The 15,583-nt window shown below is 39.6% G+C and overlaps 1 protein-coding gene across 1 annotated transcript in view; it reads left to right on the top strand.

Annotated features, from left to right (window-relative positions):
• Positions 1–15,583, top strand: part of KDM4B (lysine (K)-specific demethylase 4B) — a 76,910-nt gene that overhangs the window by 20,074 nt on the left and 41,253 nt on the right. Inside the window, exons 5-7 of the mRNA XM_009710167.1 lie at positions 2,385–2,434; positions 5,654–5,757; positions 10,194–10,331. Coding sequence (XP_009708469.1) covers positions 2,385–2,434; positions 5,654–5,757; positions 10,194–10,331 — 292 coding nt within the window. The remainder of the gene's footprint in view (positions 1–2,384; positions 2,435–5,653; positions 5,758–10,193; positions 10,332–15,583) is intronic.

The raw sequence follows: 15,583 nt of genomic DNA, 5'->3' as shown, positions 1-15,583 counted from the left end.
ATCAGTCAGATTTGTGAGTGTAACTTCAAGCAGAATTTGACCTACTTTTAATTCTCTTCTGCAGTTAATTTTTTTGAATTCTTAAGAATAAATGTATAAGGATGTATAGGCTCTGCTTCCTAAAAGACTGGCCCAAACAAAAAAGTTAATTTCTCAAATTGGAGTCAGCTATTACCAGGAGACTGTTCTGTGGTAGGGTATTCTGATTTGTATATTATTACATATAGTTCTTTTTTATAAGCTGGAAATTCCTCCTCTCTTGCTGGTTTCTATCCAAGCAAGTCCTTTTTGTTTGTCTCTCCATGGACCGTTCTCTAAAGCTCAGCTTGGCTTTTTGCAGTCTGCAGTTTCAGATAACACAATAACCATGTTCCAATGTATTAAACTTTTAACATCCTCAAGATTCAATTAATCTTATCTTTACAACTCCCAATTACAGGCACTAATTAAGTGAAGGTTGCATTGTAGGCTGGGGATATTACATTAATCATCGGCAGCCTTGTAGCCATAAATTAGTTCTTTCCCAATCCTGCAGCATTTTTCCCAGAAGGAATGGAATGTCTCATTTCCCTGTTTTAAGGGACGTTAATCCCACAAAGGAGCTTTGGATCGGGATTAGTTTTATCACATTTATGTAAGTGATGAATGGTCTTTGTAAAATGAAAGCTCCTAGCTTTGTCCCAGACAAATGAAATTGAATTGTTTGATAATTATGCAGTTTAAGGCACTGTCAAACTTTGGTCAGAGGATGTTGGGAGTCCATTGCTATATTTGTTATTTTACAAGATTAGGTGCTACATAGTGTTTTCCCTTAGATTTTTTTTTTTTTTAAAAAACCATCAGTTTCAATCGGCTTAATGTCTAAATCTTGAACCATCCTATGTATGATTTCTGTTCTTTCTTATCCTTTCTAACCTGCCAGACCACAGACAGTAAATTTTGGTTTTATACAAAAGCAATATGGGATATGACTTCTCTCTATTTCTCCTTATGTTGTAGATAAACGTTAGACTTGAAAATTGAGAAGCTGAGCAAGGGGACTGGCTGAAAGTCCTCTAAAATCAGGTGTATGTTGAGAGATCCTATCATAAGTAGAGCGATACTGTTTACCTGTGGTTGAGATTGTGCGGTTGCCCACTACAATATCCTGTTTTCAGCTTGTTATAATGAGACGTGATAGTTTTGACATCTTTATTGGAAGTAACAAAAATAATGCATTTTTTATTATTCACATTGAACAAAACTTATAGCTGGCAATAAATGTCATTCTCACAAATGCACAACTGTTACAAAAAATGGTATGAGAGTCACATTTAATTTGATGCATTATGTAAACAATAATTTACAAAATTCCATTGACATTATTATGTGTGTCATCGTGTTAAACATGTTTAAGTGTAGCGTGGTGTTTAGTTCCTTCATTATAACCTGAACGCATGAAATCTGAGTTGCCTGATTTTTACTTCCGAGAATATTGAGGTAGTATAGCTTCAAAGCAGTAAGGTAACTAACAACTTCTGGGAAGAAAAACAGCCATTTGAAAATTTTCTGATTTTTGTAAATAATCATCACACATGGCACTGTTTCTGCAACTATTAGAAGCTTTCTTGCAGGTTTTTTTCAGGTTGTTATCCCAGTCTAACAAAACTGTCCTTAAAAAGTGTAGAAGTTGTTTGCTATACCCTTTATTGCTGTTTTCCTCAGAAGACCCTGCTTTTTCATTCACCTCATCAAGGAAATTATTGAATAGTTCAGTTCTGTTATTTCACATCAGACAATACAATCCGATATAGATAGAAGGATTGACCGCTTCAGCCTTTGCAAAGAATATTTACCTTTTTGAATAAAATGAAAAATGTTTGCACAGTTTTCTTTGAAAGCGTTTATCTTAATTAGCTGTAGATATGCCAGTGCACAGACCCTCCTTCACACCTTTTCATCCTGTCTGAAATTTCTTTAATCTTTACCTCGGCCTCATGGTTTTGTTTTGCAGCTATCTTTCCAGCAGAAGACATGTCTGCTATTCTCTATACTGATTTATTTCTGTTTTTTCCAGTGCCATATCATCACTTTGTCTTCTCGGTTTTCCTTCTACCTTGTGAAGTCCCATGATGCTGTTTAAAAAAATTGCAAGAAAATAACACACATCATATAATGTGTCTAAGGACTTTTATTAAAATACTGGCTTTCTTCCATGTATTATGTGTTACTGATACCTTCCAGACGTACAAAATTCTGGTTGTGTTTCCAGACATGAATTGTAGGTGTGCTGTGCTAAAAGTTATTACCACACCTGTTTGTAGCCTCCTTTTTCTTTGCCTGTTTTTACATTGTAGAGTGATTTCGTAAATTCTTTTTTTAATTCTGTGTTAACTTTCTCCTAGGTATGCCATACCTCCAGAACATGGCAAGAGATTGGAACGGCTGGCAAAAGGTAAGCTTTGCTTCCTCTGGTGTTTGAAAAAACACATGGGTGTGTTCTCCCTGAAAACTGAAGCATCCCGAGGGGGAGAATCCTACCCTTGAATTTTAAAGAGATTGTTAAAGAATTGACATTGAGCTGGCTGTTACAGTTTACTCTTGCAAGAGCTGCTTGATGAACCTGCTGCCTTGGTATAATAGCTTCAGAGTCAGAAAACTTGTCAGTGAATTTTCCTACGAGTGCAACTGTTTTCTCAAAGCCTGACACACCGTGACCCTAATTAAATTGATAGAAAAAACCTTGACTTTTGAGGCATTGAGACCAAACGCTTCCATGTCTGGGAAATGGGTTTAATAAGAGACCCATCATTCATCTCCGTGTGCACTATGAGGTTTGGGACAGCGAGGTGAGAACTGTTGCTCCACTTGTGTGGCGTGCAGGCTGGGGGCTCTTCCTGATACCCCCATACCCACGTTCTGCAGGGAGAAAGGGTGGTGGGAGCTATTCTTTCTTCCTCACTATGAATGTTACATACACAGTTTTAGCATTGATTACTTTCAGTCTCAGGTAGGAAAGTGCTTACAAATTCAGCAACAGCATTCACGGAGGATAGCTAGTGGAGTTCTCGGTTTGCTCTCTAACGATACACCCTGTATTTGGTCGCTTTCCTTTTATTCCAACCTCATCCTCCTTTATCTTTTCAGTACAATGAATGCCCTCAAAAAAAAAAAACCAAACAAAAAAATAAAGCGGAGGGGGAGAAAAGCAGGGCTAGCTTGAGCTGTGGTGAACTTCCACCTCTCACCAGGCTATCTGTCAATTTTGGGCCTTACGAAGTGCCAGCCTGAGCTGCCGGGGCAGATGCCCTGTGCGTGAGGGCCGGTGCCCTGTGTAGTTCTCGCCTGACTCCCTGCCAAGGTCGCCCCGTAAGCACCCACCTGCCCCCAGCACCAGCAGCGGGCGCAGGCTTCGGCGTCGGCGTCCTCTCCTTGGCGTTTCTGCTGATTTCCAGTTGGTAATGCTGGAAGCTTCAGGGAGGATGTCTGACTGTAGAAGTATATATTTTTTAATTTGTTGATGTTGTGTTTGGTTTTTGTTGCTATTTTCGTTCACTTGCAAGTTCTAGGCACTGCCCGGCTAAAAAAAGCTCCTCTCTTGGGATAATTAACTCAAAATCTACGTGTTTCGTCTTCAGTGAGGCATACTTTAATGATTTAAATCTGTTGTTGAAGTTAGTGCAGCAGAAGCAGGCAGGAGAATCTGGAAGACTATTCTGATGCAAAATAAAAAACGTTCTCTTACGTTTTAGGCAAATTCATAGTAATGACATTTCTTGCTGACAGTCTGACATTCTATTGACTGTTTCATACTTGAATAAAAAAGGAGAGGGTGTTGAAGGGAGCAACTGGTTATGTAGGATAAACGTAGAATAAATGGGGATAAATGTCCTAGAGCAAGGTAGTAGTAGTAGTGTTTTCCTGTGCACTGAGAGCCACGATCCCTAAATACAAATAATATTGAAAATTGCTGCTCAGCAATGTTGCATTTCAAAGCTACAGTTCGGTTCAGTCATTTGCAAGGTTTTATAAAAGTTACTTTTTCGTTTATTAAAAAGTCAGTAAATCCAGATGACCTGCATTCTGTAGAATCTGAAATACCGCACCAAAGTCTGACATAACTAATACTAAGTCTGTTGCCATTTGTAACTTATTTTTATTGATGGTAATTTTTGAGACGTATCGATGGCTGGCAATGTATAAACCAGAAGCAAATTATCAACTATCTCATCTTATTTTAGTTTTCTGTTGCTTAGTACCTTTTCAAAGCTGGGATGGATAAAGTTTTGAAAGTACAGTGAAACGGTATTACTACTTGGGCATTCTCCCTGTCCTATGCATCAGTGGTCTATACTATGTAGGAATGAGTGTGCAATTAATATGGAAAATGAATAGCTGAGCTGTAAATGGGCTCACTGGGAGAGCTATGGAGCCCATGGAGAGAATGTTAATGTGTTGCCATGTTATTGGTGCTAATGACTTAAAATGTGCTTCTTTATTAGTAGCTTTAATGAGAGCCACTTAAACTGTGCATTAAAAAGAGGAACTGCAGAGAGGGACGACAGACTGGGTAGCAGACAGTCATAACTTTAATTGAAATGCTTTTAGTACGAAAATATAAGAAAACCTGGAATCCAGTCATCCTTTTCACTTTCCGAAACCCCTTCCATTATGTCTCATCAATTAGTTTTGTTTCCAGAGCTTGGGTTATTTATTTTCCTCAGTGGCGATGTTTTTTAATCCCTGTAAACACGTAATTTGTTATTGAATCACCCACTTGGAGTGAAACACATGGTCTTGAAGAATATGGTGTTACATTGGCTGAGCTGACATTTCTGGAAGCGAAGTGCTGACATCAAGGGGTTTGTTAATTTTTTTTACCACAATTTTAGTATTTTAAATTATTTGTGATTTGTTTCAATAGCTCAGCGTGGGTCTTGTAGCTATGGTAGAATTTAACACTTAAGAGTGCTGAGATGTGGTCTGAGTCAGCTTGTACTCTCTCTGCCAGACTTGTTAGTGACCACGGTGGCCAGGGAATGAGTGTCCCCCCTTCCAGTGCCTTGTGATGGAGATGTTTTGTTTCCTTTCTTTCTTTTGACTGAGTATTAACATCTACATGCTTATTTTTTTTCCTTTAGGGAGTGGTATGTAGGGCAGATTGGTTTGGAATCTTATGAGTTGTGTTACTTTCCCAAGAATGATATGAGCAGCCCATCAGAGAAGGTATAAAAAGGACATGGCAGTGTTTGGAGTTGATGGTGCATCCTTGTTACTTTTTCCTTGTCTGTATTCAGAAAAAGGGTGGCTCAGGGGTTTAGGGTACCAGCCAAAACTTGACACAGGCAGGTTCTGTTTCTTAATTTGCTAGGGTTTTACTGAGGTTTTGGCTAAGATACTTATTCCTAGACACAGAAGACTTAGATGCTAACTCTCAACTTGAATGGAATATAGACTTACGTGCCTCAACAGGCAAGCTTTTGTCATAAAATTTACGTGGTATTTTAAACAATGAGGGCTGTGCTAATTACTGACATCTTCAGTTGCATGCCTGTTGTTTTGATCTATATAAAGTATTGAGACAGGTTTTAATTTTGTCAGCTTGTCTCTGCTTAAATAATTGATTGGATATAATATTCCTATTGTGATACTCCTCTTTTTAATACCTCTACAGGATTTTTTCCAGGAAGCTCTCAGGGATGTGATGCTTTCCTTCGTCACAAGATGACCCTCATTTCTCCCTCAATCTTGAAGAAGTATGGCATTCCTTTTGACCGGGTATGTACAAAGGATGCATTGAAGACACTGGCAAGTTGTTGAGGTGCACAAAGCACACCACCCCTCTTTTAAGGAAACAATTCATGGCAAACCGCTGGGGAACAATTTACTTAATTTCTAAATGCATTATTATGCTAAACGTATCCTATCAGTTTAAGACAGGTGGCTGCCTGTAAATGAGGATTTGTGGTTTGGCTAAGACACTTTTTGTGAAGTGCTTCTTTTCATATAAAGGCTTTCACTAGAACCAACTTTGTCAATTAGGGAGCCTCTCCGGATAGAGAGGGGCGAACTGTAATACAGATGCTGTGGCTTATCAATAGGCAGCATAACTCATTGGTAATTCTTGAACACAGACTTTTTTCTCCTGGATCCGATATGAACCAAAAACTGGAGTTAGGCGTGCTGGCTCTGTTGTGTAAGCCTGCGTTCTGTGCTAAGCTGGTAAGGATCCGTGAATCTCTTAAGTCCTCTTATTTAAAATGAGGGGTCATGTTTATTTGGTATGATCGTTTTAATGTGCTTATTCTTAAAGTCTTCTGGCAAGAAGTAAATCTCCTCAGCCAAGCATGCTTACCACGGATTTAGTATCTGTGCAGAATCAGTCAAATAGCTACTGCCGCTGTGTGTTAGCGGCCCCGAGAGCCTGTCCTCCCAGGGTGTCCTGCCTTTGGATTTGGGAAAAGCAGTGGAGTTAGAGGTATGGGGCCTCTTAACTCCAGTGGGAAGTGTCAAAGAATGCCTGGTTCGAACTGATTTCATCCTTCCTCATTCCCTTTGCTTCATCATCTGTAGATATTATCGCCATCTTTTTCTAAGTAAGAACTCTTGAGTTTTGGTGGTTTTTTTTTTTTTAAAGCATGGTTTTGTTAGAGTTTGTCCACCTGAGACAAAGTGTAGCACCTGTTTGATGAGCCTGGTGATTCTTTGAGATGGAAGTAAAAGATCTTGGCTCTTTTATACCGTAAAAAACGATGAATTCATTCAATTTACTGCTCCAGAGACTGTTTCATTTTTCCTAGTGGAAGGCTGTGATGAATTAAATTTGAACTGTGATCATCTGGCTTGTCAAATGAGCTTGCTGTCAGTGCAGGGGAGACTTGCACGAAGCAATGTGGTGCTTATGGTTCAACACCCGTGGCCAGACTTGGCCTAGTTTGCACACGATGGTTGATATTAAATTGTTCATAGAGAGCAACAAACCGTTTTTCTTGTGATTCTACCTGTGGAACCTAATTCCCAAGTGTGAAAACACGGCTGCCTGCTACACATGGTTGAAAATAATAATGAAAATATCTAATTGTGGGCTCTGAACTTTTTGATAAGGATTTTCGCTTTACAAATTTCAGGAAAGTGGATATGTGGATTGGAATATGGGAGGCATCTCAGTTTAATGCATAGATGCCCTTCTGAGAAATGACTTTTGATAGAGGATAAAAGATGTTCTCTATCCTGACCATAGTCGGAAAAGAGTACAAAACCTGTAGGTAGTGCGAGCTTCTGAAAAATCTGACGTTATCTTTATTTATTGGCCTGAACTGTAAAGTTTAAGGATTTCTTCATATGCTTCTTTCCCCTTCAGTATCAATTGAATGCTATGTCTTGTTACTTCTTGCAGTGTTTTCATTATGAAGTTGTTTTAACCAGAAGCTGTAAGCGGTGCAATAATTGGCTGAACAGAGCCTAAAAAGCATGCGCTGCTTATCTAAAGAAGCTGAAAATTTTAAAAGTACCTGTTGGTGCACACTACCTGTTCGAAGTGAAGTTTGCCATGCGATCCTCTGGTGACACGCAGTCGTCCTGCATAATGGAAGAGAAAAGGAAATGGGAATTAATTTCTGCCATTTCATTTAAGCGGAACGTTGAGGCAGTGCTCCTGGGTCTGCCGGAGGTCAGAAAGTGAAGGAAATTCTTGTAGGACTTCAAATGTTTAAATGTTGTAGATGGACGTATTTTCTCCAGAATAATACATTGTTGTAGGTTTGCTTTTCCGTCTGTCTGAGGAAAGTGGCATTGACTAGTGGTTGTATACCGAGTGATTTCTGATCAATAACCGAGCAACAAGAGTGAAGGAATTTGTAAAAAGGCGATAGAGGAAAACTTTCCATCCAAGCTTATCCCAAGTCATCTTTGCTGAGCTATACGGTGATAGGGATGGGATACAAAGTGGTTTAAATAAGGGAGTTTGTAATTTATTGCTTGGTATAAAGTCTTTACCTGCTTAGCTAGGCTTCCCAATATGAATCTTGTGATTTGTGACATGAAGGTTTGTTGCAGATTGATGTCTGGTGTCTCCATCATGCTGAGTGTATGTAGAAATCTTAATGCTATGAATCTGATTTTTGTCTCCCTATTTTTTTTGCAAGAAAAAAAGGAGAGACCACTGTACACATAGAGGACAATATTAATGTCAAAACCAAACTTTCTTTTTTTAAAGCAAGAGGGATTATTAACATGTTACTTAAATATAATTCCTAATCCTGATTTACAGCATGTGGGGGGGAAGCATGTGTTTTATGGTAGCTGCCTTCTTCTCTATGGCACTCACTGGAAGGATGTTTTCAGATGTAAAAAGGAGGAGGAGATCTCTTTAGTCTGAGCAGCCTATATCTGAATACCTCCTGTCCTGAAATAGTAGCTTTTGAAGGAGGATCACTGTTATTCAGAAACAGTGAACATGTGCCATTTTTCTTTACAAACAGAGATAGGATCCCTTCATCTAAATTCTTGGCAGATTTCAAAGTAGTGAATAGGCACGCATTTATAAATCTCTATAATGGTATTCTGGAAAAAAAGAAACAGATCAATATGAGGGCTTTTTAATAATTAAAAATGTGTATTTTTGTAATCCCCTATTGATTTCACCATTTATTCCTCAAGAGCTTGCAGAAGTCAGTAAATTTAGGGCTTTCTCCATGAGTGGCAGTTTGTGCTGGCTTTCCTTCAATAGTTATTACTTTTCTGCATGGCCTATCCATCATCTTGAGTGCTTTCTAATTTATTGTAGGGATAATGTTGACAGCAGTGACATGGGGGACATACACTGTGGGCTTGAAATGAAGACACCAGGATGTAGATTTACTGACAGAAACATAATCTTTCCGTCTTCTGAAGTTAGCAATCTACCACTCTGCTTTGATTTATGGAAGGGGCTGGATGGGAGGATGCTCCGTGAAGCTGGGTACAGACCGGACTTCAGCACCTCTCGTCCAGAAACACTGCAGAAGCTTCTTGTATTTTCATATCAGTTATTATTCTCTCTCTCTTTTTTTTTTTTTTTTTTTTTTTTTTTTTTTAAATTTTTTTTTTTTTTTTTTTTTAAAATCTTCTAATGTTAATAACATTAGCAAGTCTAGGTGTTAGTCCAGCCAAGTGGGTGAATGTGTTAACTTCTGTCTGCTCACGTTTTCTGTTTGGACCCATCCTTGTGTTTCTAAGTTCTTTGAGATCTCTGTAGGCTCTGAACTGCTGTGTTGTGAGTTACTGCTGGTGGGAAGGAATCCAAATGGAGTTGCTTGGCATGTGACTGCTATGAAAGGTCTGTCAGCACTTCTGGGTTGGAAAGACAGGGAAGGTCAAATTTTGCCTCTTTCCTAATCCGGAGAAGGGAGGTGCTGTCACATGCTTGCGAAGCTAGAGAGCTGGACTGGAAGGATTGCTCCGAGCGTGCTGTGTCACTGCCAGTTGCTCTTACGATCTGTGCCATACTCTAACAATTAAATTCCTTTTTTTCCTAATGTCTTCTCTGCATAAGATGTAAAAAGAAGATTTTCTAGAAGCATCGCAGATTGATTGGTCTCTGATTACAGCTGTATTTGGTAGAGTTTTTAACCCTTATATTAATAATGTCCATAATTCTTATTGTTGTTTTAATTTTACTTAAGTAGACAAATGGTGGGCTGTAATTTTTAGGGTTTTTGAGTTATTGGTGAACAAATGGGAGTAGGACTGATAAATGAGTGGGGAAGTAAATACAGTGAAAGGTAGCATGTGCTTCAGTAGGAGCCTGCAACGTGTAGTGCACGTTAGGAGGGAAATCCAGTTTTCATGGCTCCACTTAGCATGGTGGTGAGAGTGTAGATTTGGACTTACCATGAGCTAAAGTGGTCACGACCTAAAGATTTATTGATCTTTTGGAAAGCTGCAACCTGAGACTCTTTTTTTGTAACTGGAGCCTGTGAGTCTAAATAGTTCAGATCTTGTGACCCCCTCTATCCATTGTACTGTCTTTTTTCTGTAATAGAAATATTTCAGTATTTCTGCGCTTCACCAGAAATTGTTCTGGGTTTTGCCAACTCTTGGCTATGACTATTCTGCCTATCCTTCAGTTGCAAGAGAGTGATTTGACCAGTGAATTTTTTTTATAGCTCTCTGTTCTCAGCCGGCCACGTTAACTGATCTGTGGCGTATCTCTTCCTTTTGTTTTTGTTTTTCAGATCACCCAGGAAGCTGGAGAGTTTATGATTACATTTCCTTATGGTTACCATGCTGGCTTCAATCATGGCTTCAACTGTGCTGAGTCTACCAACTTTGCCACTTTGCGCTGGATTGACTATGGAAAAATGGCAACCCAAGTAGGTGCTTGTTGGGATGAAGGGTTATTTAAACCACTAGCTCATGAAATACAAAAGAATGCGAATGGGAGACTTACCCTGAAGAACAAAATGTAAAGTGCCGTTGTGTTGGCAACGTGCTCTTTCATTGTGCCATGTTGCTGTTTTATGCCTGTTAATAATTAGTGTCATTTTGAGGGCATAGTAATGACTTTCTCAAATGCTAGATGATACATACACCTTGTGAAGAGGTTGTTTAGAGACTAGGAAGTTAGGATTAGTTTTCTGATGCATCCAAACTGCATTTCACAGTGAATAAGGTGACTGATGTAACTGAATACAATTCATTAGGTACACAGTGAAGGGGAAGGAATAAGCTGGAAATACTTTTAAGCTTTAATAAGACTGTGGTAATAACCTTCTGAAAATATCCAAATTTCTCTAATCTGTGCACTCAGTTAAGTTTGTAGAGGAGAGTCATGCTGAAACGACTTTGTGTGGCTATTTCTCATTAGGGCAAATTTCTTAGATGTTTTGTTACTTTTGACAGTTCTGCAGTCGGTGACGGTTTTCACCACAGCACACATACTGTATTCTCTTGTTTTTAAGTATGAAGTATAACTGATCGGCATAACTGATTCGGTAGGCTCTGTTCATTTTTAAATTGAGAATCAATTCCACACAGCCTTTGGGGAAAGGATAAATGATTAGAGAGAGGGTAGCATTTGAAAATTGCCTCAGATGTTCCTTTCCAGAAAGGCAGACTTAGTTTTCACTCTAGAATAGCATTTATAGTATCTCCTTCACTTATTTTTCTTCTGTCAACTCAACTTGACTCTGTAACTTTTGTAGTGCATCCTAGTGCTTTCTTCTGAACCAAACCAACTCTGTTCAAAATGGACTGCAAGTACATCTGTGTCTCGGTCTGTGGAACAATGTAGTGAGGTCTGTTTTTCCTTTACAAAGGTTTATGTTCTGAGAGTAGCAAAAGGTAGATGATTACTGGATAGCATCATTCTCTTCTCAGCTTTGGGATCCTGGGGTCCTTGACAGCACCCTCTTTAACCCTCCACCTTTTTGCTGCAATGCCTTTGGCTGTTTCTGAGCCAAGCTGAAACTTTCCGCACAGAATTATATTTGGTAGTGATCAATGTTGTGTGTTAATCAGCCCGAATGGCTGCTTTGTGACTAATATGAGTCACTCTTTTTTTGCTTCTGGAGGCTAGTGCTGTTTCTGGCACTTCAAGGGATCTTGTAGAATCACAAAAAATCCCCATGCTGTTTCTTCCTATTTTTCCTTTGTATAAGTGAACATCATTAACCCAACTAGAAAAGGAAGATGGTTGTCACCCCACAGGAGCTTTTTTCCTGCTTTTTCCCCTCTTTGGTGTTCTGTATTCTCCCTCAGCAACTGCAGGCAGACAGTCTTTGACTATCCAATGGCACAATAATTGGTGTCTGAGAAGCTCACCCCATGGAAAGCAAGCTCAGCCAGTCAGGTTCCTGAAAGGTGAAGTGTCTGTCTTGTTTATTTTTTTCAGTGATATTCAACCCATAGTTTCAAGGGCTTTACTGTTAGCACACAAATTTGGCATTCGAGCTCTCTCCTTTTCTAAAATAAACAGATAGATTTTATTATTTCATTTCTGAAACTACAGTGATATAAAAACATCTTCTGTTAGGCATGCTAGGGGCTGTGTCATGAAATATAAAATACATGAACTTCCTGTGCCAGTGGGGTAACACCTCTAGATCGCTAGTAATGGCAACTGAAATTTATTCTCACAACAGAAGAATCCTCATGCTGAAAAGTTACGTATGTTTGTAACTGTCCCCCACCAGCATTCAAGTAATGAACCCTGTGTTGGTGTTTGTAATCTCTTTGTATCCCATCGAGGCTGTAGACCAGACCCGTGGTGGTAATCGAGGCTCCAGGGCCAGGTGGAGGCTGGAGTAGGGGTCGTACATTTGAATTTGTTCTGGAGTTAAAGGGATGGTAAGAAAAACCTAGAACCATAAGGGGCCTCAAATCACTGTTAAGCGTCTTAAACGCAAAAATAGCCAAGCAAACTTGATTTGAAAATTTTAAAAATCGTGTTTGTCTGCTGTGACCTTGTATACCAGGTTTATCTGTAGCAAATGGTCATGGTATTACACCCCAGAAAATGGGGTTTATCGTGGAAATTCTGCCAGACCCTTAACTACAGCAGTGCCAGCAGGCACCACTCTAATATTAAAAGCAATTTTGAGTTCAGCCATGTGTTCACAAACAAGTGACATTTGGGAAGTGCGGTTTTAGATTGAGCTTCCATGCTTACATTGTTAAGCAGCGTAGCGTGAAATTACTGAACAAGCAGCATAGAGAGCTCTGAGCAAATCTAGGGAGAGAAAAGTTGAAGTGTGGAAGGAGACGCCCAATTTATTTCCATTGCACTCAGTGACACTTGTCTGTTCAGAGATTTCCATTTAATATTGCCTAAACCACGCACTGCGTGCATGTTAATTAACCCTTTGATACCTCACTATCAGGTTCCAGATGTGGTATGAATGCTGTTACACTGTAAGGGCAAAAGGTTTGTTTAAATCTCGTTTTAAGTTAAACAGGGACTTAATGAAATATCAGCTGTGTACACTTGAGCTGCCTGCACGTTTGTGGAGAGAGACATCCTCGAGTGTGTGATTTTTTTGGCTAACCACTGCAGGTTTACTAAGTTTAAAAAATGGCTATATTGATTTCTGTGCTCTCAGGCACAATTAGATTATCCTCACATCCAAGCAGGTTTTTCTCTTCTTGTCATATACTCGTTTATAAAGTTCTTGGAAACTCTCGACTGGGCAGCACTCTGCAGGTACATACTGTCGAAACCAGCTGGCTGGAAGGTGATTCTTCTCCTTTCCTCAGGTTAGCAATACAGCTGTCTTGTCCTACCAATACTCGTGAGATTGGTGACAAGGTAAGGTTCAAAATTAGCCAGTTGTAATGTTCTCCTGGACATCATCCTAGGGATGAAATTTGGATTCTGCTCTACTGAGAGCGATACATGTCAATGGCATAGCATGAGAGAGAGCTCACGTAGGAAGGTAATGGCTCACCTCGGAGACACATAGACAGAACCGTGCTAATTGCCTGCCAGATGGATGAAATGTTCTGCTAACCACAGCAGAACCTGCCTAGGCTGTAAAAAATACATAATAACCAAACTGGAGTTTAAAGATCAGCTTCTTAGACACTGGTTCTGCTCTCATTGTAAAACAAGCATTAGCAAAAAAAAATAGCAATGGCTGCAGAGTTGTATTGGAAACTAATAGTGGGTAAATATGCTTGCATCTGTGTAAGCTTGTAACCAGGATGAACAGATGCTTAAAAATGCACGTGGAAATCGGTTTGGTGAATTCCCAAGTGAATAAACTAGCTGTCCTGTTTGGTTCAAAGCTTTTTGAGAGCCTAGTAGGAGGTTTTGGAGTCTCTTTCAGAACGGCTTAGGAGAAGTGGCTGTGAAGGAACTGGAAGGGTGTATGTGTAACGGTAAGTAGGGTGTGATGCTGGGTTTCATGTCTTTAGATGGAAGTTGTAACCATTGCTGACAAGCAGCCTCTTGCTGTAAGAACGTATTGACCAAAACATCTTTATTAACTAAACATAGGACCAATACACAGAGATAAATTTGTGTCTTCAACTGTATCAGATGTCTCTGGGATCTGTTTAGGATGTCCCAGGCTGATGAGTTTTTGGCACATGGGTTACCACAAATGTTCTGCAGAATTCTCTGCTTTCTCCGTGGGTTTTCACTGGTCTTGTTTCAGCTTTTTAGTTATAGCAGGTGCTTGCCTCTTCAGTCCTAGTTGCTGATCCTTCTAATAATTGCTTCTCTAGCCTCAGTGCTGAGTGCTGGTATGTGACAGACAAAATTCATGTCATCTCTCGTGATGTGTGTAAATCCTCAGGACTGATTGCTGTCTGTTCTTAGCAAATGTCAATCTCCTAAGAGTCTGAGGAAGGATATAGCATTCTCCTTTACTTCATGTCTTTAATTATATGGTGGTGTACCACTGGGAAATCGATGTCTTGCCTACAGCTGGACATTGTGCCCAGAAGTGTAAGAATTAACAGCTCTTTAACCATTATCCCATTTATTTGTCAGTGTAAATGTCTCCATCTGTCCTCGAGGAACCTGGTGGTGCAGCTGACTTCTTTCCAGTCAAGGTGACTTTGAGGCCAACCACGGCTTGCCTGTTGTACCTAACCTGTGTGAAAAGCTGTGGTTGAACCGCACATCTGTCGGTTACTTGTCTGGGGGTGGGAGAGAGACTGTCAGTTAATCTTGGGGCTCCCATAGATAATCCTGGTGTGCTGTAGCTACGTCTTTCCAAATACGTGATGGGAATTCATTTCAGCATTCTTTGCAGATCAAACTCTGGCAGGGAATGCTCTTTTTAAGATACAGTCCTATTTGACTGACATGAATATCAATCTGTCACGGTGTGCAAAGTAAAAAGAGATCCAGAAGAAATGAGTTAAAAGGGTTTTTCGTAGTGTTGGAGATACTGGCACAATAGTTCAGGAGTCAGCTGTAATCTGAATACCCTGCTTTAGACCTTAACGTTACTGATTAAATAAAACAGTTGAGCAGGCATGGTTTTATTTGTATATAGTTAATGTTTACCTGCATAGGCAGAGCCTAGAAAATTAAGGAGAAATATTTTCCTTTGTATTCTGTAGTTGGAGTTCTTCAGTCATTTGTCTTCCATTAACTCTTTGTCATGTTCTATTTTTTGTGTTTGGTTGTTGGAAGAAGGCCTGGTGAATGAAAGGCAGTGAATGATAATTTTCATTCCTTACTGTCTGGGTTTTTTTTATTTCTTTTTTCCGTTTTGTTTTGCTAAATGAACCTGCAGTTCCTTTCTGCTTTACTGTTTTGATTTGCTTTGTTTCTGAAAACTCTTGGATGCAACCATGGACAGACAGAGGGTCTTAGTAGCTGTGTATTTGACTAAACAACCCTTTTAAACCCAAGTGTTTTAGTAAAAAGTCTCCTTCCTGAAGTTGAGGTGCCCTGTAAGTCTCCTGGTATTCAAAAAGACACTTTCAGAGTGTACAATTTTGTTAGAAATTCAAGTGTACCTCACAGGTCAGCTTTTCTATTTCTTTTGCAAACTGGACTGGAAATAAGTAGATGGGAGGGGAACAGTTTCTTGCGCTTTCCTTTGTATTAATAGCAGTCACTCCTGGATGATAACGTCTGTGTTACTGTCGGTTGACATTTTCATACCTT

Source organism: Cariama cristata, unplaced genomic scaffold, assembly GCF_000690535.1.
Source record: "Cariama cristata isolate BGI_N322 unplaced genomic scaffold, ASM69053v1 scaffold3271, whole genome shotgun sequence".
NCBI classification, from domain to species: domain Eukaryota; kingdom Metazoa; phylum Chordata; class Aves; order Cariamiformes; family Cariamidae; genus Cariama; species Cariama cristata.
Note: the sequence above shows the minus strand (reverse complement) of the source record. Positions and strands in the feature narration are given on the sequence as shown.